Below are 26,445 nucleotides of genomic sequence, written 5' to 3'. Positions count from 1 at the left end.
CCAGCATCACCGATGGAGGGCGCCACGAACTTTTCAGCCAGGTGTCTGGATACTTTTGCTCAAACAGTGTACACTCTCAAGTCACTCAGATATTCTCCTGTATGTCTTGGTAGCAAGGGCTTGAGTTCAGCTCCCAAATGATTACACAGTTTTAATCTGTTGGAAATTTTTATTTCTTTTTTTAAAATCTGGTTAAATATGCTGTTTCTGTTACTTTGAATCCAATTTACAAATGATATTCCTATTTTCAGTGCTGCTTGCTTTTTTTTATCTTCCCACTGAGGATTCATAACTTCTGGCATTTCTCCTTAATGCCATCTTTATTTAGACTTTCAGGTCTTCTCAACTTAGCATACAAAACAAGTATTTCATTTTCAACTGAACATACAGGACAACAGAGAACATTCCTAATCTACTTCATTAGTATTACACTGTGCATCATCAGTTATGTATATGATTTACATCTTTTTCACTTGCTTTCTCAAGCTCTGTGCTGTTAAAAAAAAGGTACAGTTGTCATCAATCAAAAGGTTAGTTTGAACACCACAGTGTTTTACCAGGCACAGTTCTGCTGGAGATGGTATGCCACTGCTTTCCACCAACATTCTGAGCTGATGTACCCAGTCAGTTAGAGGGAGTTCTGTTGTTTAATGTGAATTCCAAATCACAGTACAATTTAGAGTGTTTCACATTAACAGACATAGCCAGAGGTGCAAGAAATGATGACCAGGAATGTAACTCAAGATATTTGGATCTGTATAATAGTACTTTACCACTGTGTCACCAAACCATTTTTATCTGACAACAAGTTTAAGTACAGCTTTTAAACTGTGCTGGGTGTTTTAAAGATCAAGTGTAACAGCTGAAAATGTTACATCTGCTTAACACTTTAATTACAACAATGAATTTTTATGTTTCAGAATTACTGAGAAAGGAAGCGGATTGGACTTGTGTAAATCAATAATTTTGATACAATTTGTGTGAGCAATCATAGGATGAATTGCGAGTATCTGTTGCAGTCAGTCATGTATCATTGCTCCCACTGACACCAATTACACCTGTCATCTGATATCAGAGACCATTCTCAGTTCATTCTGGAGGCTAGCAAAAATGAAGGATCTTAACACAGTTGCCTGTTGGCACCAATGTCACGAGTATCACTCTTATACAGCATGATGCCAATCCTTCATCTCAGAAAATCCTTTCATGGATTTGTTCGCCATCTCCATGAGTCAATTAACAGAAGAAATTTGTTCTCCTACACATCAGGCTTCGTAGGAAGTTTTCCAGATTTTGATTAACTACTGACACATACTCATCCACCAACTTTTGGTTTGGTTTCCTTTTAATGCATTTTATGAAAATATTAATAAATACAATACACAGCATTATTTCAGTTTATTTGCAGAGAAGTAATGTAAACACCAAATATAAAAAAATAAACAAACAAAAAACATCCCACAGAAGGAATCAAACCCAAGGCCCTCAGATTACCATTCTGTACTTTTTTTACTGCGTCAATGGTTGTCTGCAAGTTATGCTGACATAAAAGGCTCATTACTCTGTCAACCCATGCCAAAAATGTTATTTTCCCCTCCGAAACACTTGGCCATCTGCAGCCACAATTCCTGTCACTTTCATTTCTCATGGAGCAGTGCATATACCATAAATGTGGATGAAATCTATGATGACAAGTAGGCACAGTCCCCTTGTGAGAGATATTATGCTTGGATCTCAACAGGTTTGTATAACTGATACAAAAGTGAAATGGCAACATTCGATGAACTTCAATGGTAGTCATTTCAAGACTCTCAAACTGGTACATGTTAAACCCTTCTAGGCAAAACTGAGAGATGAGTAGAACAAAAAGTAACTAAGCTAGCCTTGATACAAATGAACCTTTACCAATCACTGTAAAGCTCCTTATAAATGAAATATACAAATGTAAAGCCCGAATAAAGTTGGCTGGACAACAGTTTGCACAATCATCAAATGTAATTTCTTTTTATAATTCGCTCTTCAAGAATTATTTACCCTAAGACATGTATAGCCTACTTATCTTGTGTATATAATGGGATGCAGAAGAGAATGGTTACATCAAATTACAAAAATGAATGTAATTGCACTATTTCTTATTAAAAGATATACCTAATGCTATGTTACTGTGACAAGCAGAATGGTCCATCCATACCAAGTGGTCCAGCACTGGTTGCTTGACCATCTCGGAAAAATTTTATAGATTAGATTTGATTAGATTAGATTAATACTTGTTCCATAGATCATGAATACGACACTTCGTAATGATGTGGAACGTGTCAGGTTAATAAAAGATGTCTGTACAAGAAATTACATTACACAAAATATTGCATGACACTAATGATTAAGTTTTTTTTTAACTTAGTTTATATCTAAAAATTCAGCCAATGAGTAGAAGGAGTTGTCATCTAGAAATTCTTTTAATTTATTTTTAAATGTTAGTTGGCTATCTGTCAGGCTTTTGATGCTGTTTGGTAGGTGCCCAAAGACTTTTGTGGCAGCATAATTTACCCCTTTCTGTGCCAAAGTCAGATTTAACCCTGCATAGTGAAGATCATCCTTTCTCCTGGTGTTATAGGTATGCACACTGCTATTACTTTTGAATTGGGTTGGATTATTATCAACAAATTTCATAAGGGAATATATATACTGTGAGGTTACTGTGAGGATCCCTAGATCCTTAAATAGATGTCTGCAGGATGACCGTGGGTGGGCTCCAGCAATTATTCTGATTACACGTTTTTGTGCAATGAATACTTTCTACTCAACGATGAATTACCCCAGAATATGATGCCATACGAAAGCAGTGAATGAAAGTAGGCATAGTAAGCTAATTTACTGAGATTCTTATCACCAAAATTTGCAATAACCCTAATAGCATACGTAGCTGAACTCAGACGTTTCAGCAGACCATCAATGTGTTGCTTCCAGTTTAACCTCTCATCAATGGACACACCTAAAAATTTTGAAAATTCTACCTTAGCTACAGACTTCTGTTCAAATTCTATATTTATTACTGGAGTTTTGCCATTTACTGTACGGAACTGTATATACTGTGTTTTATCAAAATTTAAAGAGAGTCCGTTTGCTGAGAACCACTTAATAATTTTGTGAAAAACATCATTTACAATTACATCACTTAGTTCTTGGTTTTTGGATGTTATTACTATACTTGTATCATCAGCAAAAAGAACTAACTTTGCATCTTCATCAATGTGGAATGGTAAGTCATTAATGTATATCAAGAACAGTAAAGGACCTAAGACCAAACCCTGTGGGACCCCGTGCTTGATAGCACCCCAGTTTGAGGAATCAGCTGTTGTTTTAACATTACACGAACCACTTATTTCAACTTTCTGCATTCTTCCAGTTAAGTATGAATTAAACCATTTGTGCACTGCCCCACTCAAATCATAATGATTTAGCTTATCTAAAAGAATTCCATGATATACACAATCAAAGGCCTTTGAGAGATCACAAAAAATACCAATGGGTGATGTCCGGTTATTCAGAGCATTTAATATTTGATCAGTGAAAGCATATATAGCATTTTCTGTTGAAAAGCCTTTCTGAAAACCAAACTGACATTTTGTTAGTACTTTATTTTTACAAATATGGGAGGCTACTCTTGAATACATTACTTTCTCAAAAATTTTTGATAGAGCTGTCAGAAGAGAGATTGGGCGGTAGTTGTTGACATCCGACGTATCCCCCTTTTTATGCAATGGTTTTACAATGGCATATTTCAGTCTATCAGGGAAAACACCCTGCTCCAAAGAGCTATTACATACGTGGCTGAGAATCCTACTTATCTGTGGGAAACAAGCTTTAAGTACTTTGCTGGAAATGCCATCAATTCCGTAAGAGCTTTTACTTGTCAGTGAGTTTATTATTTTACTGATTTCTGAGGGAGAGGTTGGTGGAATTACAGTTGTTTCAAACTGCGCAGGTATGGCCTCTTCTATTAATAGCTTTGCCTCTTCTAGTGAAGATCTAGATCCTATTTTCTCCACAACATTTAAAAAATGATTATTCAAAATATTTTTTATTTCTGATTGTTTGTTAGTGCACTTGTCATTCAGTTTTATTGCACTAAAGTCTTCCTGTGCTCTTGGTTGCCCTGTTTCCCTTTCAATAATATTCCAAATTGCTTTAATTTTATTATCAGAGTTACTGATCTCAGACATGATACACATGCTTCTGGACTTTTTAATAACTTTTCTTAGTACCGCACAATAGTTTTTATAATATTGAACAATTTCGGGGTCAGTACTCCCTCTTGCTGTTAGATACAGTTCTCTTTTACGGTTGCAAGATATTCTTATTCCTTTAGTTAGCCAAGGTTATTTATATGTTTTCTTGGAATTATGTTTAACTATTTTCTTGGGAAAACAATTTTCAAATACCCTTAAAAATGTATTGTGAAATAAGTTATATTTCAAGTTTGCATCGGGTTCCTTATACACTTCATCCCAGTCTAGCTGCTGTAGGCTTTCCCTAAAGTTTGCAATATTTATATTGTTAATTGAACGCACTGCTTTGAAAGTCTAATTTATTATACTGCATAGAGCTATGTCATGTACTGTAACAAGCTGTGCACTATGATCTGAAAGACCATTCTCAACAGGATAAGCATTTATGTCCTTAAACTTATCTTGGTCTATAAAAATGTTATCTATCAATAAAAAAGTTATCTATCAATATTTTCTGGGTGAATTCCCCAATGTTTAGTAGCCACAAAATATTTTTTTTTTAAATTTATTGTTTATAATTTTGAAATGGTGGCCATATCTGCTCCAGGCCACATGCATTTTTTTCGTATTTGCAAGCATCCACTTTTGTTACGATTATTCAGTAGTGTATTGTCCTAAGCATTTCACATGAAATGCATTTAGTTCAACACACCCTGGGCTACAAATTAACATCATTATCACTTAGCTGAATGTATTCTTTAACATATTTTTAATAGTTCAAAGTTATTAGCCACAAATTTAAAAAAAAAACTCAATTTTTGAACATCACTTGTGTCATAGGTCTGTATGCAAGATTTCCACACTCCTAAACATCCCTATGTCCACTGTTTCCAATGTGATAATTAAGTGGAAATGTGAAGGGACACTTACAGCACAAAAGTGTACAGGCAACCTCGTCTGTTGACTGACAGAGACTGCTGACAGTTGAAAAGGGTCCTAATGTGTAATAGGCAGACATCTATCCACACCATCACACAGGAATTCCAAACTGCATCATGATCCACTGCAAGTACTATAACAATTAGGCAGGAGGTGAGAAAACTTTGATTTCATGGTCAAGCAGCTGTTCATAAGCCACAAGTCACACTAAATGACACCTCGCTTGGTGTAAGGAGTGTTAACATTGGATGACTGAACAGTGGAAAAACGTTACATGGAGTGACAAATCATGGTACACAATGTGGTGTTCCGATGGCAGGGTGTGGGTTGGCAAATGCCCAGTAAACGTCATCTGCCAGCATGTGCAGTGTCAACAGTAAAATTTTAAGGAGGTGGTGTTATGGTGTGGTCATGTTTTTCATGGAGAGGGATTGCACTCCTTGTTGTTTTGTATGGCACTATCACAGCATAGGCCTACATTGATGTTTTATGCACCTTCTTGCTTCCCACTGTTGAAGAGCAATTTGGGGATGGTGATTGCTCTATTTCAACATGATCAAGCACCTGTTCATAATGTACGGCCTGTGGCGAAGTGGTCATATGACAACATCCCAGTAATGGACTTGCCTGCACAGAGTCATGACCTGAATCCTATAGAAAACCTTTGGGATCTTTTGGAATGCCGACTTCATGTCAGGCCTCACATCACTACCAATTTCAACTTTGAGATTCAATTGGAAGTTATGGAAAAATGATTACAAACATGAGTCAAAAATACGTTTTTTTAACATCTGCGATATCTGGTAGGCTAATCAAGTAAAGTATACCAATTGCATAATGTAACACACCACATTACACTAGTTAATGATTATTTGTTGAAACAATGCTGTGGCAATTGTTTCAGAAGGCTAACAATTGCATCTGCAAGCCTATACAGGTCTGATTGTTGTCTTTCCCCTTACACCAACAATTGTCTTTCTTACACTTAATAAGCCAGAAGTTCTTGAAGTGTGCAGTTGAAAAATGGTGTCTCAGTGTTCTTTTGGTATTATTATTAATGAAGTATGTCATAAAAGTGTGTATGGAGTGTATCCTAAAGACATTACTTTAATCGTTGCTTTACTCACGAGTCGACCCAGAGGTCAAATCAACATGCAAGTACCATGATATCAAATACTTTAAAAAATTTCATCACCTTTTTGGTCAGTCTTTCATGGACCCTTTTGAGAAACATAAGAAACCTATCAGAAAAGGTCTGCGAGAAATAACATTTGATCATTATTCTAAAAATTAAATCCATTTTGTCAGTCTAATACCAGGAAAATCATTGTGTCCAACACATTATTCTAAGATATTTGTAATTCACAAGAGAAATGATAGAGAAACCTCAGGTACAGAATTTTGCGACTTATCAGCAACCATTAAAAAAGTAGATACAGCTTGTGAAATCCTGGGTATATCGACTGCTAGTAAAATTAGAAAACTAAGTCAAGATAAAAGAACAAGTGCCTTGAATACAAAAATTGAAAAAGTGGCAGCTGCAGTCAAAAAGAATTTGGAAGTTTCATTTCAAAATACAATTTGCACTAAAACAGATGGAAGTTCTAAAACTTCCCCAACTGAATATGATGATTTGATAGAAAAACTAAAAACTAAATGCAGTAGTTCAAACAAAGAGGACAAAATTAAGATTATCAGTTTAATGCCGAATTCTTGGAGTCGAGCAAAAGTTAGTGATGAATTTAATGTGTCAGAATATCTTGTTAAGTTAACAATGCAATTAGTAAAAGAACAGGGAATTTTACCAGCATTACAAAAGAAAAGTGGATCTAATTTGGTAGATGAAAACACAATCAATAAAGTTATTAAGTATTATGACGATGACAATAACAGCCGTTTGATGTCTGGCAAAAAAGACTGTTTTTCTGTGAAAGAAAATGATTCTAAGATTCAAAGAAAAAAAAAGTTAACATTCAGTAATTTAAATGAACTATTCACAGAATTTAAAAAAGAAAATCCTGACATTAAAATTGGAAGATCAATGTTTTGCGAGTTGAGACCAAGATGGCGTATTGTTGCAGGGGCATCTGGCACCCATAATGTTTGTGTTTGTTCGTATCATCAGAGTGTAAAGTTGATGATAGATGGGGCAAACTTAGAGTTGCCTATAAAGACCTTTTGGAAGTTATGGTACACAATATTGACAGTTACAATTGTATGATCAAGGGAAAATGTGAAGATTTTCTGGGCAAACAAGTCTTACTTGACATGTTTGAAGAATCCAAAGAAGACAATTTGATGCCTGACAATATAAAATACAAACAATGTGTGGTACAAGATAGAACTGAAATGGTGACAGTCATAACATCATGAGAAGAGTTTTTGAAGTATTAGTGGCTAACCTTGAAAATCTGAAAATGCATCATTTTATTGCAAAAGCTCAGAGTAAATTTTGGAAAACAAAAAACAAGCCTTGGCAGCTGATGAATGCTTAGTTCTTGCTGACTTTTCAGAAAATTATTCCTTTGCTGTTCACGGTGAAGTACAGGGGCACCACTGGGTAAACAAACAGGCCACAGTTAATACATTTGTATTCTATTATAAAGATGAAGATAAACTAATGAGCCACAGCTTTTGTGTCGTAAGTGACTACCTTGAACACAACACTAAGGCAGTGTACATTTTTCAACTAAAATTAACAAACTACATTAAACAGCACTACCCTTCCATAAAAAAAAACTGATTTACTTTTCGGAGGGGGCAGCGAGTCAATATATAAATAAAAAAAAATTATGAACATCTCCTTTCATAAACAAGATCTTGGGTTTGATGTAGAATGGCACTTTTTCACTTCATGCCATGGGAAGAAAGCTTGTGATGGTGTCGGGGATACAATAAAGCTAGCTGTCACAAAAGCAAGTCTGCAGCGGACCGATGACAATCATATCATAACACCTCAAGAAATGTTTCAATTCTGTAAAAAACATATCAAAAGAATTACCTTTATTTTTGTACAATGTGAGGAAATACAAGAAGTCTAAGACAGTGTCTTGAAGGGAAGGTACAAGACTTATCAGAAAATTAAAGGCACTCGATCTTTTCATTGTTTTGTACCCCATTCACACAACTTACTGAAGCATAAGATCACATCAACTTCGCCTGATAGTGAACTTCATCAGTGTGGAAAACTTGTACAACTGGTTCTTCAAAATAAAGACATAGTGGCTTGTGTTTCCAATGAACAGTGGTGGATTGGCGAAGTTGATAATACTGACTGTCAAAACCAAGATGTACATGTTGTATTTTATCAACCTCCAGGAGCAAGGTCATCTTTTAAAAAATTTGAGAAGGATCAAGTTTGGATGCCACTTCAAAATGTACTAAGGAAGCTGCCTCCCATGGAATTTAAAACTGTGACTGGGCGAACTTATAATCTAACATCCAAACTCAGTAAACAAATTTCTTAAATGTTAAATGAGTGGTGTACTAAAAACAAATAACAAGAGAACAATATAACATAATTACTAGGCTTATTTTCAATAAAAAGTAAATAATCATAGACATGGCTAAATTATATACTGTAACTGATATATTTTATCCCATAAGCCTAGATGTCACAGATGTTAAAATCATGTTTTTAACTCGTGTTTGTAATCTTTTTTCCATAACTTCCAATTGAATCCCAAAGTTGAAATTCATACTGAAGTTTGATATCATAAAGGTTTATTAACTGAGAAATTTTCAGGTTTTTATCTGGTCCCCCAACAAAGATATTGCAAGCCACAAAATGGAAAAATTAAAAAACAATCCTTTTTTTAAAATAGTGTATTTTTTTAAACATAAGCTTCTCACCATTGGTACTCTATAAAAAGTAACTATACAATGCAGTATAATAGCAGAAAATATATTAAAGCTGAGAAATTAATCTTTCTTTGGAAAACTACTGTTCAAAAATTGAGGTTTTTTTTTAAATTTGTGGCTAAAAACTTTGAACTATTAAAAATATATTAAAGAATATATTCAGCTAAGTGGTAATGATGTTAATTTGTAGCCCAGGGTGTGTTGAATTAAATGCATTTTATCTGAAAGGCTTAGGACAATCCACTACTGAATAATTGTAAAAAATGTAGATGCTTGCAAATACAAAAAAACGCATGTGGCCAGGAACAAATATGGCTGCCATTTCAAAATAATAAACAATAATTTAAAAAAAAAGATATTTTTGTTCCTAATAAACATTGGGGAATTCACCCAGCAAATATAAAAATTTTCTGAGATGGTCAAGCAACCAATTATTTTTTTCTTGGACCACTTGGTATGGACTGACACAAATAGGAAATATGTTATGATATAATTTACCTCATCATCTCTAAAAATTTGATCAAATTCAGGAATTCCATCTTCTTCATTTGACACCAAAAACACCTGAGGAAAAAAAAACACAAATAAACTGCAACTATATAGTGTGTAGCACCGGTGTATATTAAATGAACCTGAGTGTAACTACCTGAGTATTATTATAGACATTGCAAACATCAAATGGTCGATGACTGTCAAGTATGAAGAACTTTACATCTTCTTCAGGTTGTAATGCTTCGACTATATCAATGTTACCACCACAATTTATGAGCACAACACATTTTACCTGCAATCACAGAGAATAAAAAAGGTAACATGAGATTTCAAGCATACTTTCACAAACCAGGGCACATGAGAGAGAGAGAGAGAGAGAGGGAGAGAGAGAGAGAGAGAGAGAGAGAGAGAGAGAGAGAGAGAGAGAGAGAATGATGATGATGATAAAGCTTGCAAAGGGTACTAATACAGTTATAAAATACAGGAACATTTCATTTGTTTAATATCTTCTTTGAAGGTACACACACACACACACACACACACACACACACACACAAAGCATTTAACCCACTCTTCACAGTTTTCCATATGGCTTCCAACAGCTGCAAAATACATACACCACTATGCATACAAGAGTTCTTCATGTATTTAGTAAAATGCTGTTCAGTAACAAATCTTCCCTTGTGTGAACAATTCAAATGCAAGGTATGTGGTATATTGAAGCTTCTGAACTGCTTTGTGCAAATAATTGGTACATACTTTTACCCTAATTCTCAAGGTTGGGTGGAAGGTATAAAGCACTTCTGTAACTTGAGGTAAACACTGGTCTGTAGAACAATTCTCAATGACAGTTTTATGTGATTTGAAAACTACATATTATGAAAGCTTCTCTCAGAATGAAGTAAACAGTCTATATTCTCTTCTTTAGAGAATGGGATTTCTGGACTAAAACATGTCCATCATTCGCATTTCATTTTGTAAATTTGTTGTGATATATTAATAACATGGTCTCGTTTACTGCTGCAAACAATGTTAGTCTCAAAGAGTCATCACCATTGAAATCAATATTTCTTCATACCATGAGCCTATGGTCATCCGCACTTATTGTCATACGAAATAGTTACAACACAAACAAATGCTACAGAGACGTTATTTTACAGAACAATAGAAATTATACACACAGTCAACTCTAAATAATCCTCTATTATATCACTTAACACTTGTTTGTCTACATCCGTTAGTTTCCATACTGCATAAAATTTCTCTTGAGTGCCACAGTCTAAGTTGAGCAGGAGTGTTCTTGAAAATGAATTGCACTCTTAAATAGAGAACAGTTTTTGTTGACCTCTATGTTACTGGATACTTGGTATGGGCAGAGAAAGGAAACAGCGGTGTACTCACAGTAGGAAAAATACTTGAATTATAGATCCACAGGAAGCCACTGAAAAATGAACAATACAAAAAAGCTGCCCAGTACTCTTGTGCAAACACAACAGAACTTTTACAGAAACATGATGGCTTCCTTGTGTGGAGCCTCATTCAGCATACAAATTAACAAGGTTTCCCCCACGAGCCACTGCATACTCAAATGAAAAAACAAAAACTGAACGAAGCCAGTATCACTAGATCGAATGTGAGCAGCATTATGTGAACAAGTGAACAAGATCTCATCTGATGTTTGGTCGTACATAAAATCCATAAAAAAAAGTAATCCATCCAGATACCGAATGATAATTTCGGAATGAAAATAGAAAATGATGAACATGAAGGCTAAGATATTAAATTCAGTACTGCGAAAGCAGTTTTCTAAAGAAGATACCAAGTTCATTTCCTGTAAGAGGCAGTCAAATGAAAATGAGACAGACTACCGGTATATAACAAGCGTCGTGATGACATTGGTCACGCACATGGGCATGTGTAGAAGTGCCCTCTACTGGGAATCAGGAAGGAACAGCGTGACCATTCACTGCTGTGCCATTTGTCTGTTAGATGTGCCCGGTGTGAGAGCAACGAGTCATGTGGGCATTCAAAATCACTATGGAGAGCAGGAAAGATGAAAAGTGAGGTGTAGTGCAGTTTCTGACTGCAGAAGGCGTGTTAGGATGTGAAATCCATGCCCGAATGTTTGCTGCATATTTCAGACACAGTATGTCACATGCACATGTGTTTACATGGAATAAACAATTTTGAGAAGATTGGGTGTAACTGAAAGACATCAGTGGTCAGGATAGATTCATCACGTCCTCCTGTCATTCACTGCAGTGGATCCTGCCATCAAAAATGACTGATAGTGGAGTGTAGAAGACATTCAGGTCACATTGGGCATAAATCATGACAGAGCATCTGAAGTTCCAGAAAATCATTCAGCGGTGAGTTCTTCACAGTCTGATAGAGTAGCAGAGGTTGAGCCGATTGTCAACATCGCTGTAGCACCTGGAATCGTATCATGGTGCAAAATATAATTTCTGGTCCCATTTTATCACAGGAGATGAAGCACGGTGTCATCATTTTGAGCCAGGGAGAAAGCTTCAGAGCCAATAGTGGAAGGACATGTATTCACTCCCTCCCCCCCTCCCCAAAAAAAGAGGTCCAAAGTTGTGACTGCCAGATCTGAGAAAGTCTTGATGACTTTTTTTTTTACTGCAAGAGCCTCATGCTAATTGATTTTGTGGAACACAGCATCACAATTAACACACAGCAATACACACACAGAAAAAAATTGAAACGTGCTGTCAAGTCCAAATGCCCAGACTGCATCATTCTGTTGCAGGATAATGCTTGCCTGCAGGCTGCCAATTGTTTTGACTATGCTGCAGAAGCTGTTCTGGGAATTCCTTACATCCTCCATACAATCCCCATCTCTCCTCATGCAATTTCCACATTTTTGAAGCCCGTCAGTTTCCTTGGGACAAAGAGGTGTGTGCCTGGGTATAATTATGATTCCATAGGCAACTGCAAACATTTTTCCATGAAGACACTGATTATCTTACAGAGCCTCATCGTGTCCTCATTATATTTTATATTGAACTGCAGAGCAACTGACCCTTCTTCTAACATCAATTTACTGTAGAGCATGGAAACAACACAGACTGGAAAAAGGTGTAGGTTGTTCCGAACTACAAGAAAGGTTGCAGATATATCGTACTGACATCCACTGTTCCAGAAATATGGGACATATTTTATGCTACCATATGATGGCTATTCAAGGCCACACAATCTTACACTAGGAAACAAGATGGTTTCTGAAAGAAGAGTCTGTGTGAATGCCAACCTTCTTTGTTTACTCCTAACATCTGAAGGAACGTCATACTCAAGCTCAGACTGATGCCATGTTTCATGAATTCCAGAAAACTTTTGATTACAATTCTGCACTGTTGCTCACAAAATATGGTAAAACTTCAGGATATGCCTGGAGAAAATTAGAAGAGACTGGTATATATTAGAGTTACATGTAGGGTACTGAAACACAAATAGGAAATACATCTACTAATACGAATCATAAGATTTTAATGGCGTGACTCACTACAGCTACCAGAAATGTGACGAACTACATGTTTCCCATCAACTGTACAAATTCATTCTTTATCTTCAACCAGTTTAAGTAACTGATTGCAGAATTCTGCCTTATGCAAGACACCTTTGGAGTTTTTTTTTTACCCAGAGAGGTTTCAGCACTTTTTGTTCTATCTTTAATGGTTTATTTTACTCCTTCCTGTAAAATTGTTATTACATATTAACATTTAGAGGAAACATTTAGTACAAAACATTTACATTTGTGAATGAAGCAATTATTGTCAAATATTGTTTACAGTTCACGGTTGAGATGTGTGTTACTGGGCTGATGCACTGTATGTTGTTTATTGCAGTATGTCTAATGTTCTGGTTTTATGGCTTATTAGGAAGAAGGGGTGGATGTATACATTAATTTTCATACCATACATGAAGCTATTGAATGTTTAAGTTGGCAGCTATAAATCTGCTACACCATCTACAACTTGTCATCTGGAAACAGCAAAACGAAATTTTGTTTTGTTTATTATGCACTTTTGAATGAAAATGAGTATGTTTTGAGTTATTTTGCATGTTACTTATGGCTTTGATGCTATGGTGATTGTATCCTTCATCTGTGGTGTGGTAAGATGCTGATTTCTACCATTTTTGTTCTTTTACAAGCAGAAAACTGTCACAGCCAAAAATCAATAGCCCAAGGAAAGAAAGTACTAAATGAGTACGCATCACTGTGCAATGAAACTCTCTTAAATGATTATGTACCGACAAAAGTGGTAGAAATCTACATGTTACCACACCAAAAAGAAAGGATACAAACACCACAACATCAAAGCCGTAAGTACCACACAAAATAACATGATACATACTCATTTTTTTCTGAAATTGATAATAAACAAAAATTAAAAATTACTTTTTGCTGTTTCCAGATGACAAGTTGTAGATTGCATGGCAGACTCACAGCTACCGACATAAACATTCAACAGCGTCAAGTGAACTAATGCACGCATTCACCCAAATAAGCTATAAAACCAAAACGTTAGACATACTGTAACAAACAACATACAACACATCATCCCAGTATAGTACAGTACACATATCTCAGCTGTGAACTGTAAACAAACTATATACAATATTTGACGACACTCACTTTATTCACAAAGTTAATATCTTGTACCAAATGTTTTTTCTAAACGTTAATATATCATACCACTTTTACAGAAAAGAAGTAAAGTAACACAGAGGTGCTGAAACACATCTGGATAAAACAAAACTCCAAAGGTGCCTTGCATACGGCAGAATTCTTCAACCAAGTTTTCTTAGTAAGCATGGAAAGCTGAAGAACTGCAACACCTTAAGATGATTATTTTGGTAATAGTAACCATCTTTACAGGAAGAAGAAAGACTTCACGTTAGCATGTGCACTTAACCTACAGCCTTTTTCTTGCTGTGAAGATGGGCCAACAACCAATAGAAAATAAAAAATAAATTTGTACAGCTGATGCCAAGCACACATTTACTATACATCATACGAATTCCCATACAGTGTGCTGAAAATTACACAAAAATAAGAACCATGGGAGAGCAATTGCCAATGGGTGGTAATTACTGATTAGATAAGATTGTAACATTTTTGTTAGATAACGGGTATGTAAGATGCCATGAGATTGTGCAATGCCATGGTGGGACAATATGGCATCAGAAGGATATGGAGGTTCAAGTGAGACACCTGGGTGACATGGCCTGGTATCACAGTGTCACTTACACCAGAAGGTTGCAATTGGCTGAGCATGGCCTCAATATAGTATATTATAAAACAAAATTTCTGTGGCTGGGTTGGCTGAAAGGCATCAGTTTGATAGCAGAGGGTCACAGTACAGGGGCAGTTTGGTGGTGGCTCTCATCAACAGTTGGCTAATAAAAGTAAGAATAGTATTTGACAGTCTGGTGTGAGTGTGGGGGGGGGGGGGGGGGGGGCACAATGAAAAGTCATGTCGGTTGTGGATCTGGTCTATTGTCAAAAAATATCATTACAAACATTGTTTATGATTGTGTAGTCACAGGCCACTCTCTCGTTCAGTTGCATACGTGCACTGGAAGTAATCAAAACATCATCTGCCCACAACTGCAGAATGGTATTTGTAATTAATATTGTGCAACATATTAAAGTGTACAGTGAACTGTGATGTGAAAAACCACAAGAATAAACAAATGACACCCCTTAAAAATACCAAACTGTGTGCCCTTTACTGCAATTCCAGTAGTTAAGAATTTCTTCCAAGTATCGTTTTAAGATGGCAGAACGAATGAGAAGATAGCACTCGATAAACACCACCATGACAATGAGTGTACGAAAATACATGGAAGCATAATGAAATATGGCAGAATGCTGCTGTACAAAACAGAATGTTTGGAAAAATCTAAGCAGTTCAATCAACACCTCTGAAATTGGTACATTCCGTAAATACAACACAAAGTTTTTGAAATGGTCATTTTAAATGTGACTATTGTAAATAAACAGTCACATTCCAGTCAAACCTATACTCAGGTCACACTAAACATAGTCTGTCATCACAATCAGCAATTTTTTTCCATTCAGATTCATTAGCTTCGCGAACTCTCAACCAAATTAACATCTAATCTTATCTAGCCTTTGGACTACTCTACATATCAATCTGTCACCACATCCACTTTTTTTCTACTCACAGTAAGACAAACATCATAAATAGATCAACTGTGCTAGTTTGCACATTTGTTGTCAGAGACACTACTACCGCCAATTTGTGACACTAATCTGTACACAATCTACAACACGTGCTACTACAGCCACAAGTTAGCTTAATTTTCCTTACGTTTAGCCAAAATATCATACAAGACTTTCAGTTTGATTGAGGAGGTCCAAGCAAACTATTCCTAATTCTTAATGGGAAGGCATCATCAGAAGTAAAAAACCTTGGAAACTATCCACACATGGTGTGAACATTGGCAGCAGAGCCTAAACAGAAATATATTTAATGTAACACACTTACACAGTAATATCTTGCAATATTTGACTACACGATTGGTTTGATCAGTTACTGGAATCAGTCACAACTATCAAGTACCTACAAATGCATGTCTGGGATGGTTTAAGATGGAATGACTAAAAATCTAGCTACAGGGCAGGCAGATGCCACACTCAGATATATAAGAACAGTTCCATAGAAACTCAGGAATTAAAGGAGTCACCTGCAGAGCTATCATTAGACAGATTTGCGAGTACTGTTTGATGGTATGTGTCGGATTAAAGGAAGAGACACAGGATTTCAAACATCTGTGCAATTTATCGTAGGTAGTCTGTGTGAGAGCATCAAATAAATGCTTGTAAAGAAAGGTGTTTGCCAGATAGAACCATGAACAAGTACAAAGGAAACTCATGTGAATGTCACTAAATCTTCACCATATTAAATTGGACTATTTCTCTCAATGAGCAAAACATATAATTTACGGAGAGCACTAAAAATACAAAATTTGCAAAAAAGCATAGAACTGGCTAACAACTAACTCAACAAGGCTAAGAAGAAGTCGACTATAGCAATAGTAAATGGGAAAGTTAGCATACAACACCGGTTCTTGTCTCAATACATGTCTGTCTGGATTCTTTTTTTTATTGTTTTCAAATTTTTCAATCAACATACTTTTTGAGCATACCAGCATTCCAGATAGCATAACACATTTGGTATTGATATATGATGGACATGGAAAATCACAAGAAGCCAATTATGTAGTATAAAATATGATGCAATAGAAGCTTCAATGGGCAATCAATCCACACTTTATTATATCATATTCTGTTCAAATTTTGTATTGCTACATGTATGACAGTACATGTTATCGGTAATTCAAAAAAATTTTTAGTTCTCGATATGTAGTACTTCGCCTTTAGGTGCCCCTTAAGTCAAGACTGCCGAAGTTTTGTAGCCAGAATGCTGAAGTTTTCATCAATTTTGGAGTGATGTCTTTCAATGAATAATTACATTACACTACTTCAATAACCTAGATGATGTAAGATACACGTTGTGTACTTAGTTTCCGCCTAGTGCTGGCACAGATGGAGATTCTTCTGCCAACACTCAGGAAAAAAAATGACATGCTGCAGACACTTTCACAGCTCTCTATCTGGAGCCAATTCATTTCAGCTCAGTTCATGGAGCTGAACCATTACAACAGGTGCTAACATATATTGTGTTATGGTACAGAACACAGTTCTGACTTAGCAGTCACTATATAGGGAGCACTAGGACAGTTAAACAAATGTCTGCATAACTACTTTCTGTCATACTGACAATATCATAGATTGCCAAGAGATAAAGTTATTTAGATTTCACTGTATTAGATATGGAACATCAAATTGTTACCAAAAGCAAAGTAATGTTTCTGTCATAACTTTGAGTAACTGTTATTTGTTATTTTTTAATGTGTTGCCACATTTCTGTCAAAACAAGTACTGGATTTAACTAGTAATACTTTAGCATACAAACTGCCATCCATTTTAATGAACTATAATAGAAAAGTTTTCTGCTACTTAGAATGTTTGGGCTGAATTAATAACAACATTCAGTTAGATCAGTTAAAATGTAGCCTTTAAGTGACACTTTCTAAACAGTGAAGGATTATGTCTACTAAAAAAAACAAAGAGTAGGGATTAGTTAAAAAATGAAACAAGTAAATAATAGTGGAAATAACAATGAAAGATTTACATTTCAAATAAAACTTTCACACACTTTTTTATTCTTCAAAAAATATTACTACAGAAGTATGTAAAGTAAAATATAAACACCTTATCCACTTATGGCCTACTTTTTTATTTCTGACACAGTAAGTTTTCTATGGTACAAGCATAACCTGTTTCAATCTTCAGGGGCTATGGGTGACAGTTGTAGACCAACTTTTCCTACCTTGTCAGTGTAACTCCTAGCATCTGAAGATGGTCTTTGAAGGCCAAAACTGGTTATGATTGTATCATAAAAAAGTATGTCAAGAATAAAAACTAGTACCTTACAATAAGTCAATCACCATCCCCACCAATGGAATATTACTTTTTGCCCCAAAAACTTATCATCTAGTTGAACTCAGAACTTAACTCATTACATACACAAGTTCACTAGATATTTTTCAAGATATCAAATGAAAAGTTGCAGTACACAAAATGGGAACCAAACACCATCCCTTTGTGATCAGCTGATAAGTGTGTGTAGTGTGTACAGCGACTGCGAGTAAGAAATGAATGAATAGTGTAGCACTAGGCTTTTGCATTATTAAATAACATCTTTGCAAAACTGTACTGGGCATTGTGGATAAACTAAATCAGATAGCTTGGTTTTAAACAGACTGGCCTTATATTCGGGAGGATGGAGCTTCCAATATTCAGCCAGTCATCCTGATCTAAGTTTTCCACAGTTACCCTAAACTACTTTAGGCAAGTGCTGGGATGTTTACTACAACAAAGCCATGGCCAACAACCTGTCTCATCCTTGCCAAATTATACGCAACAAAAGGATGAATGGTAATCTGTTGTCTTGTCCAGTGGAAACTCATACTGTAGATCTATACTATAATTTTCTGAAAAATCACATATGACAACAAATTCAGATTCCATAAGGTTTTCTCTTGTGGAGTTAAGGAATGTTCGTTGTTGCTTGGCAATGAACTCATGCCGAATCAAAGTTGAAATCTTACTACAAAATAAATCTATGAATTCTTCGGAAGTTTTCTCAACAATTTCCAGATTACATCGGTCAACTGACATCCACTGTCGGAACTGAACTTGTTCAATTAAGTTTTCATGAAAAGAGCCTTTCAAAATTTTACGTACGACAGTTTCTCCTGGGCAGTATTCACTGCTTCCCATGTTGTAATCAACTGATGATGGGTTGCAAAGCATTTTTGCAATGCACTGCTTATAATTGTTCAAGCTGCTGTTTGTTACTGTATTTAGTTTGGCATTTTCTATCATTAATCTTATGTTTTGGTGAGTTGTGCACACGCAGACAGTGTGTGTGCCACTCCGGCCAGCTAATACACAATGTTTTGGTCTCAACTCAGCAAATTTAGAGAAACCTATTTTTATGTTAGGAAATTTGTCCCTAAAATGGTTATAAGCTTCTTTAAGGTTACACAAAATAAGTCTTTTTGATATTTTTGTTTTATTTCCACTTGTTTCTGTAACTGGCACACAATCTTTAATACCTGGCATTGCCCTGCTAACTTCATTTTCATAAAATGAATGTACAGTTTTTACAGTTTCTGTTGGTAAACACTTCCCTGGTTTTGGGTTTGTACCTTCCATTAATCCTTTCTCTTTCAAAATTTTTTTGGACTGCTGAACAATGTAATTAGGAGCATTAAATTCTCTCATTATTTTCCTGATACTCCACTTTTCAGGTAAACTTGTAAGAATCATTAGTTTTTTTTTGCTCTACTTATTGAATTTTTTAAGTTTCTTTTAAGTTTTTCAAGAAAGGATTCACCAGTATGAGTATCTGACAAAGAAGTTTCAGGAGCAATAAAAAGTTTACGTGCCATTGATGAGATTTTCTTCACTTTTGATTTGGCGTAATGCTTAGATGTTAGTTTTCTCTTGTCAATTGGGGACTCACCTAGTTCTTGAAGTGTTGTGTTAAATGTTCTAACAGCTACTGAAGTTGGAGTGAAGTCAGGGACTTGTTGTCAAGCCCTATGTATACGGTCCTCTACTGACGTACAACCTTAAAGGTCAGTTTGGTGAAACTAGGGCCGTTAGTGAAAAACAAGAGTCTGAAATAATTTTATTTTTTTTAACAATGAACCCATCCTCATTCCACATTTTGATTTTGCCATGTGATTTACAACAGTATAAAATATTTGGAAAATTTTCAATTATGTACTTTTTGTAAAAAAAAAATCAAATCAAAATATTAATTACCATTTTTAAAAGGTTATTAATTAGAAGTTATGTTTTTTGTCTACCACTGGAAAAAGCATGAAAAATGCTGCAAAATGACACCTTTCCCAGTTCTCTAGCTCAATTACGGCAGCTCCTACGGCAATTTAAAAAAGTCCGTTCACACATTTTTGGCCAGTTTTTGAAAAGTTTATATGACCATATTTCAGGAATGGTTTGAGGTAAAAAATTGAAATTTGGTATTTTTCTTAGTTTCAGCACCCACTATAAGTATACCAACTTTCAGCAAAATCTAAAGGGGTGAGGTAAAATTTTTATTTAAAGTGTGTTGATTTGACATGAAATGACTTCCTGCCTGAAGTTCATTATATGCCTATACATATGGAGAGAGAGAGAGAGAGAGAGAGAGAGAGAGAGAGAGAGAGAGAGAGAGAGAGAGAGAGAATTACAAGTGCTCTAACCACCATTTGTGATTGCAGCTAAGTCAGTACCTTCAGCTTCAATTGTAAACAAATATTGGATGACACTGTGTAATACCACATGCCACTGTAATATAAATGTAAACTGTGATAACACTTAAGAGTTTTAGTATTTTCATTAACATCTTACGAAATTATTCTTTTCTGGAATACTAACACATTACAGACACTCAAAATTGACAGTTCTCATAAGGTGACAGAAACAATGTGTTTCCGAACTCATTCATTTCACTCCACAGAACAGCTTGGAAACAAAACTAAACATAATGCAATTATCTAGGTCTTCCCTGACTGATCTGTGGAATTTAAAAATATGAAAACAGTGTGTGTACCTCACATTAGCTAGTTGTGCCTTGATGCCTTTCACAGGCAGTACATCTGGTAAGTACTAGTAAGCAAGGTTTTCAGAACTATTTATTAAGTGGTTAACCCAAGAATGATCTTACTGTAAACTGCAAGTGTCAAAGTACTGTAATTAACTCCCACAATTAAAAATGGGAAACATGTATAGTTAACTTTCATGGATACTTAAATTGTCGAGTTTTACCTGATCAGAATTTTCTTTGTAGGCCGTTTCCAAATCTTTTATTCCTTCAATTGGAACAAGCGTATAAACAACACTGTCAGCCCTTAACAAGCAATGCAAAATCCTACATGCACATATGGCATCCACGTCATGGTTGACGAGCAACAAAATTCTCTGCAAGACGAAACAAGTTCACCTTATGAAAATACATGAAAATTTTGCATGCAAGAAGTTTAACATTTCTGAATTAAACTACTTTCATTATTGATGAATCTGTTTGCATCACACTCTGATAATATTACCTTTCCAATTAATTCACCGTAAAAGTCCTTTTTTATATCACCCACAAACATTATTTCAACTCAACGGCACTTCGACATTGGCAGTCATACCGCAGAAGCTGGCGACACGAGATTATTTGCCAGATTCCAGAAACAAACTACTGGTTCAGTAATCTTGCACTGAGTCTAATGCAGGATTAAGCCTTCATATTAAAATTTACTTATCACGATTACAACTTTCACTCCAAAACAAATACATACAGTTCACGGCCCAGCTGATTCGAATATGTCCACAAATCACAATAGTGGCGCTAATTCAAATAACTTTAGAAGAGAAGATATATCTAATGCCCAAATAATTTCTGCATAATAAAATTCATTCGTGCACCAAATTAAACCATTTGTTAGCTGCTGCAGCACATTTGCTACCTATGAGAGACATTTTTCCTTTTTAGTTTCAAGTTTCTTTTCTATAAACCTTACTTGCTATCTTATTGTAAGTCAGAATATAGACATTTAAAAAGGTGGCTTCCCTGCCAATTGCAGACGAAGCGGTATTTCTGGTTGGGGGCCAACAATTTGTGAATTGATTTGCTTAATATTTTTATGTTGTGATAATGGCAGTGTATTAGACCCGTTCCTGGATAGAAAAGAAAGAAATAAGTATTAAATTAATAAGAATTGCAAAAAATGTCAGAAGTAGAGAGAGACATATTTAGAGATAGCCCACTGAGGCTCTTAGGTAACGCTGAATTACACATTCCGAAATGATTTTAAAGTTGTTTACGTTTCGTAATATTGAAATTCATGTTTTTATTTAGGGTACACGAATGAAGTTGGTGAATCCTTTCGACCACTAATCCATGTAAAATGGGTATATCTAAGCTATGGGATTGCTAGTGCGTATGTTGTAGCTGATACTACAGATAAAACCTATAAAGTTTTTAAGGTGAATGAATAATAGCTCTTATGCACGTAGACAGCATGAAAGTATATTAGTGCGTTTGTTTTCCGTTGTTTCTGTGTCGTCAAAAAGTTATGAATATTTCAGATTCCATGCGACAACGTGCAGCAAAGACGGAGAAATGTGATGTTAGCGGCGGTTGATACTCTTCTTTGGCAAAGTTTTGCTTCCGTAATAATTCCTGGATTTACAATAAACCGTATTTGCGCAGCGTCTTTACTGATTCTTAGTAAGACAACTAAACTTCCAAAATCCACTAGGAAGTGGATAACAACAGCAGTAGGCCTCTCGTGCATTCCTTTCATCGTGAAGCCAATAGATTATTTTGTAGACATTGCAATGGATCGTACTTTCAGGGTATGGATATCAAAAAAAAGTTAACCGACGTTATTTCTTGTGTTGTCATACATTTAGATGCAATAGCAAATTAGTACTGTCGTTAGCGCAGAGAAGAAGAAATAACTAGTTGACAGCTGACTAATGGCTGTTGTGGATCACAAACAGATACACGAGGGTGTTAGTACTACATAGAACTATGTATTAATAGATTAACGAAATGGCAGTGCCTTCAAGATAAAAGGAATTCTGTTCGCTCGAGGAATATGCACTGTTAAATAAAATTGTGGAGTAACGACGAGTGAATCTAATAAGTCTTATAATGGTCTGCCTTCGTCCTTCAAGATTAATAAAAAGCAAGGTCTGAAGAAATAGAGCTGCATTCGCAGTTGAAGGAGTGTGTTCATTGCTGAAAGCTTTCAACAATTTAGTTTTCAAATTTCAAGCTCAGGAAGTCACTTGTTGCCTTCTTCTCTATCTTGATTATATAATGACCAAATGGTATTTTCATATGTATGTGTGAGACAATATAATGTGCATATACTTTATAGTTTGATAGTGAAAGGTTTGGTACAAATTAAGCTACCTTTTGCAATTAAATTTTCTCATTAAACTGAGTGCAGTATTTTCATTGTTGTATAAATGAATTTTATATTCCAGCAATAAAAGACAAATTTAATAAGACTGTGTAGAATTGTTTTGCAAATAAACTTTTGCCAGAAGCTATATGCTTGTTAATGTTGTATTTCATAAACATACTTTGTAATGCATTGACAACATCAGTCACAGTTGAATCGATAAATATCAGCAATCACGGATGTTTTCTTGGATAGTTGGTTCTCATGGATAATTTAGTGCTATTTTATGTCAAGAGCGCACACATTATAAAATACTACACAAATAAAATAAATCTTGTCTCAAACACAGGTAATTAAATGTTTCCCTAGAAATGAGCAACATAATTTATTTTTTCAGTGCCTTGAATGAAGTATGGATTGAACAGAACATAGGCGATACTGGCCCATAAATGAAGTAATTTGTAATTCATCAAAGTCATCGGATTTGTCTTCCATGTAACCTCAGTCTACATGTCATTCAATAGCTTTTATATCATCTATTCCAGATGCTGATGTCTGTATCTGCATCTGTACTCTGCAAACAACTGTGAGGTGCATGGCAGAGGATACATCTCATTGTACCATTATTAGGATTTGTTTCTGTTCAATTCATGTATGGAGTGTGGGAAGAATGATGGTTAATACTGAGTAAGTGTTTAAGGAGATGAAACAGGAAGGATTATCAGTCTCCTAGTCACTCCTCTACAACAGAAGCAATGTACCCAACCTCTCTGCATATAGAGTAAATTCTGCGTGGAATTGAGTTGAATTTTATTTGATCCTGTAAGATTACATTATGTACAGTAAATGTACAAGTAATAATATTGTATTAGCATTCATTATCACTTATTTTTTTACCCCTTTAGCTTACATTTTTACATCATTGATAATGAATAACAATATATACAAATTTAATTGCATAAGTATTCTGCAACACTGTAAAACTCTTTTTCAATTAGATAGTCTCTAATTTTCTTTGGAAAGTCATTGTTAAGTACACTGTCTTGCAGATTTTTAGACGGACTTCTTAGTAGTCTGATACCAGAGTATTGGGGTCCTTTTTCTAGCATTGCCAGTCGGTGGGGTATGCTCCGTACTTCATTCTTCCTTCTTGTATAGTGGGTGTGTGCACTAGCATTTTTAATCCAGTCCTCACTATCTTTTGTGATGTATATTATTGTTTTGTATATATACAGTGATGAAAAATTTAAGCTACCTAACTTTTTGATACAGTTTCTGCACATTTCAGAGGTATTTATTCTTTAAATGGTCCTAATTGCCTTTTTGTGAACTCACATTTTGTCTCTTGTTTGTTTGAGTTACCCCACACAATCACTCCATACTGTAAGTATGGTTTGAAAAGTCCATGATTCACTGCATCATTAAGAATATGACAGAGCTCAGTTTCTTACAGACATTATTAATATTTTTTTATTATTTTTTTTCCCCCAGTTCATTATCCACAAGAATACCTAAGAATATAGCAGAATCTACTTCTTCCTGCATTGTTCCATCAACCTCTAAACCCATGTCTACAGCTGTCTCCTTGTTTTTAAACACTGCATACATAGACTTTTTTAGATTTATAACCAGTTCATTTTCCAGCAGCCATTGAGCGCTGACATTTGCAGATATGTATGCCCTTCTATCAAGCTGTTCCATATTTTGGTCACTATTTAGTATTGTCATGTCATCAGCATACAATATTTTCTTTTCTTCCTCTTCAACCCCTAGATCATTAACAAATACATTAAATAACAATGGCCTCATTACTGAACCCTGCGCCACTCCATATTTGATGGGTTTGGTTTCTGTTTTGTTTGAGTTTCCTAATGATACAAACTGCTTGCGGTTGCACAAGCATGATTTTATCCATTCATCTGGTCACCCTCGAATGCCATAGTTGCCTAATTTTTGTATCAGCATTTCCTGGTCAATGGTGTCAAATGCTTTTGAAAGATCCAGAAACATCAAAAGAGACAACCTTTTTTCATCCAAGGACTGTAAAATGTATTTTGTTAGACTGGCAGTTGCTGATTCTGTAGATTTACCCTTTCTGAAACAATGTTGTGAGGGTATGTGAATGTTATGTTTGTCCAAATAACTAACTAATTTGGTATACATAAACATTTCTGGGATTTTCGAGAAACCTTATATAAGTGAAACTGGTCTGTAGTTGTTGGGGCAGCCTTACCCCTTTTCTTGTACACTGGCACCACCTTTGTTATCTTCAGTTTTTCTGGAAAAATTCCATATCTGAAAGAACAGTTTGCTATATTCAGCAGTGGTGTTGTTATCTGCTCACTTGCCAGCTTAATTACATGATTTGATATTTCATCACCACCACCTGATTTCTTGGACTTCAGTTTCCGTATAGTTTTCCGTAGCTCATCTTCCGTGACTGATCTTGAGGACATAGTACTGCATTATCTTTTTGGTACCTTAATACTCTTCTGTTTCTGACTATTTCTTTCCGATTTTAAGTTTTCTACTACACTGATATTATTCAGTATGTTTGCTATTTCCATACAATTTGTGACCACTGTGTTGTCTATTTAAATTGACCTAATATCTTCTTCTTTGTTTGACCCATCTTTTTCCTTTCCTTCAGCATTTATTGCATTCCAATCTACCTTTGCCTTGTTTTTGGAGTTCGTTATAGTGGCGTCAATTGCTTTTGTTTCTCTTATTGTTTTTCTATACTTCTTTTTTAACATTTTATTGTTTTCAGCTTCGCCCATCCGTCTGAAATCCTGTAGCTTTCTTCGCTGTTCTAGTATTTAACTGGTAATCCACTTTGATCTTGCAGCCTTTCTTGCCTCTCTACTTTGGGAAATGCTACATTAAAATGGTATTTAATTGTTGAAATGAATGCATCATGTTTTTCATTTACACTCTGGGCCTTTAGGGTTTAATTCCAGGTTTCCTTACTTAACATTATTCTAAAGATGTTGATATTTTGTTCACTTATGATCATAATTTCTGTGGTTGTTCATTTTGGTTCTGACATTGTGTCACATTACTTCTGCAAAAGCTGATTAGTTGTCCATGATGATCAGATATTTCTGTCTGAACTACATGTGACTCATAGTTACACATATTAGTAATTATGTTGTCAATAACTGTCTCACTTTGTGAAGTCACTCTTGTTGGTGTAGTTATTGTTACTTTCATGTTATGTTGTATTAACAATTCTTCAAAATCCTGTCTTATTTTTGTGTCTTTTCCCATGTCGATGTTGAAGTCTCCACACATAATAAGGTTTCTCTTCATATTCATTCTCAATAAGCTA

The 26,445-nt window shown here is 35.3% G+C and overlaps 2 protein-coding genes across 2 annotated transcripts in view; one reads left to right on the top strand and one right to left on the bottom strand.

Annotated features, from left to right (window-relative positions):
* The window catches only part of LOC126284015 (cell division control protein 45 homolog), a 138,117-nt gene extending 116,383 nt beyond the window's left edge, over window positions 1–21,734 (bottom strand). The window contains exons 1-4 of the mRNA XM_049982560.1: window positions 21,258–21,734; window positions 20,977–21,129; window positions 9,676–9,813; window positions 9,528–9,593 (exon numbers count right to left, since the gene is read on the bottom strand). Of these exons, the coding sequence (XP_049838517.1) occupies window positions 9,528–9,593; window positions 9,676–9,813; window positions 20,977–21,129; window positions 21,258–21,308 (408 nt within the window). The 5' untranslated portion in view covers window positions 21,309–21,734. The remainder of the gene's footprint in view (window positions 1–9,527; window positions 9,594–9,675; window positions 9,814–20,976; window positions 21,130–21,257) is intronic.
* A 46-nt stretch (window positions 21,735–21,780) lies between these two features.
* On the top strand, window positions 21,781–23,218 carry LOC126284017 (mitochondrial fission process protein 1). The gene is made up of 3 exons (XM_049982562.1): window positions 21,781–21,978; window positions 22,058–22,185; window positions 22,288–23,218. The coding sequence occupies exons 1-3, from the start codon at window positions 21,927–21,929 to the stop codon at window positions 22,579–22,581; spliced, it is 474 nt and encodes a 157-aa protein (XP_049838519.1). The 5' UTR covers window positions 21,781–21,926; the 3' UTR covers window positions 22,582–23,218.
* Window positions 23,219–26,445: the final 3,227 nt, after the last annotated feature.

The sequence above is a fragment of the Schistocerca gregaria genome, chromosome 8 (assembly GCF_023897955.1).
Source record: "Schistocerca gregaria isolate iqSchGreg1 chromosome 8, iqSchGreg1.2, whole genome shotgun sequence".
NCBI classification, from domain to species: Eukaryota; Metazoa; Arthropoda; class Insecta; order Orthoptera; family Acrididae; genus Schistocerca; species Schistocerca gregaria.
This window is presented reverse-complemented; position numbering and strand designations above follow the sequence as displayed.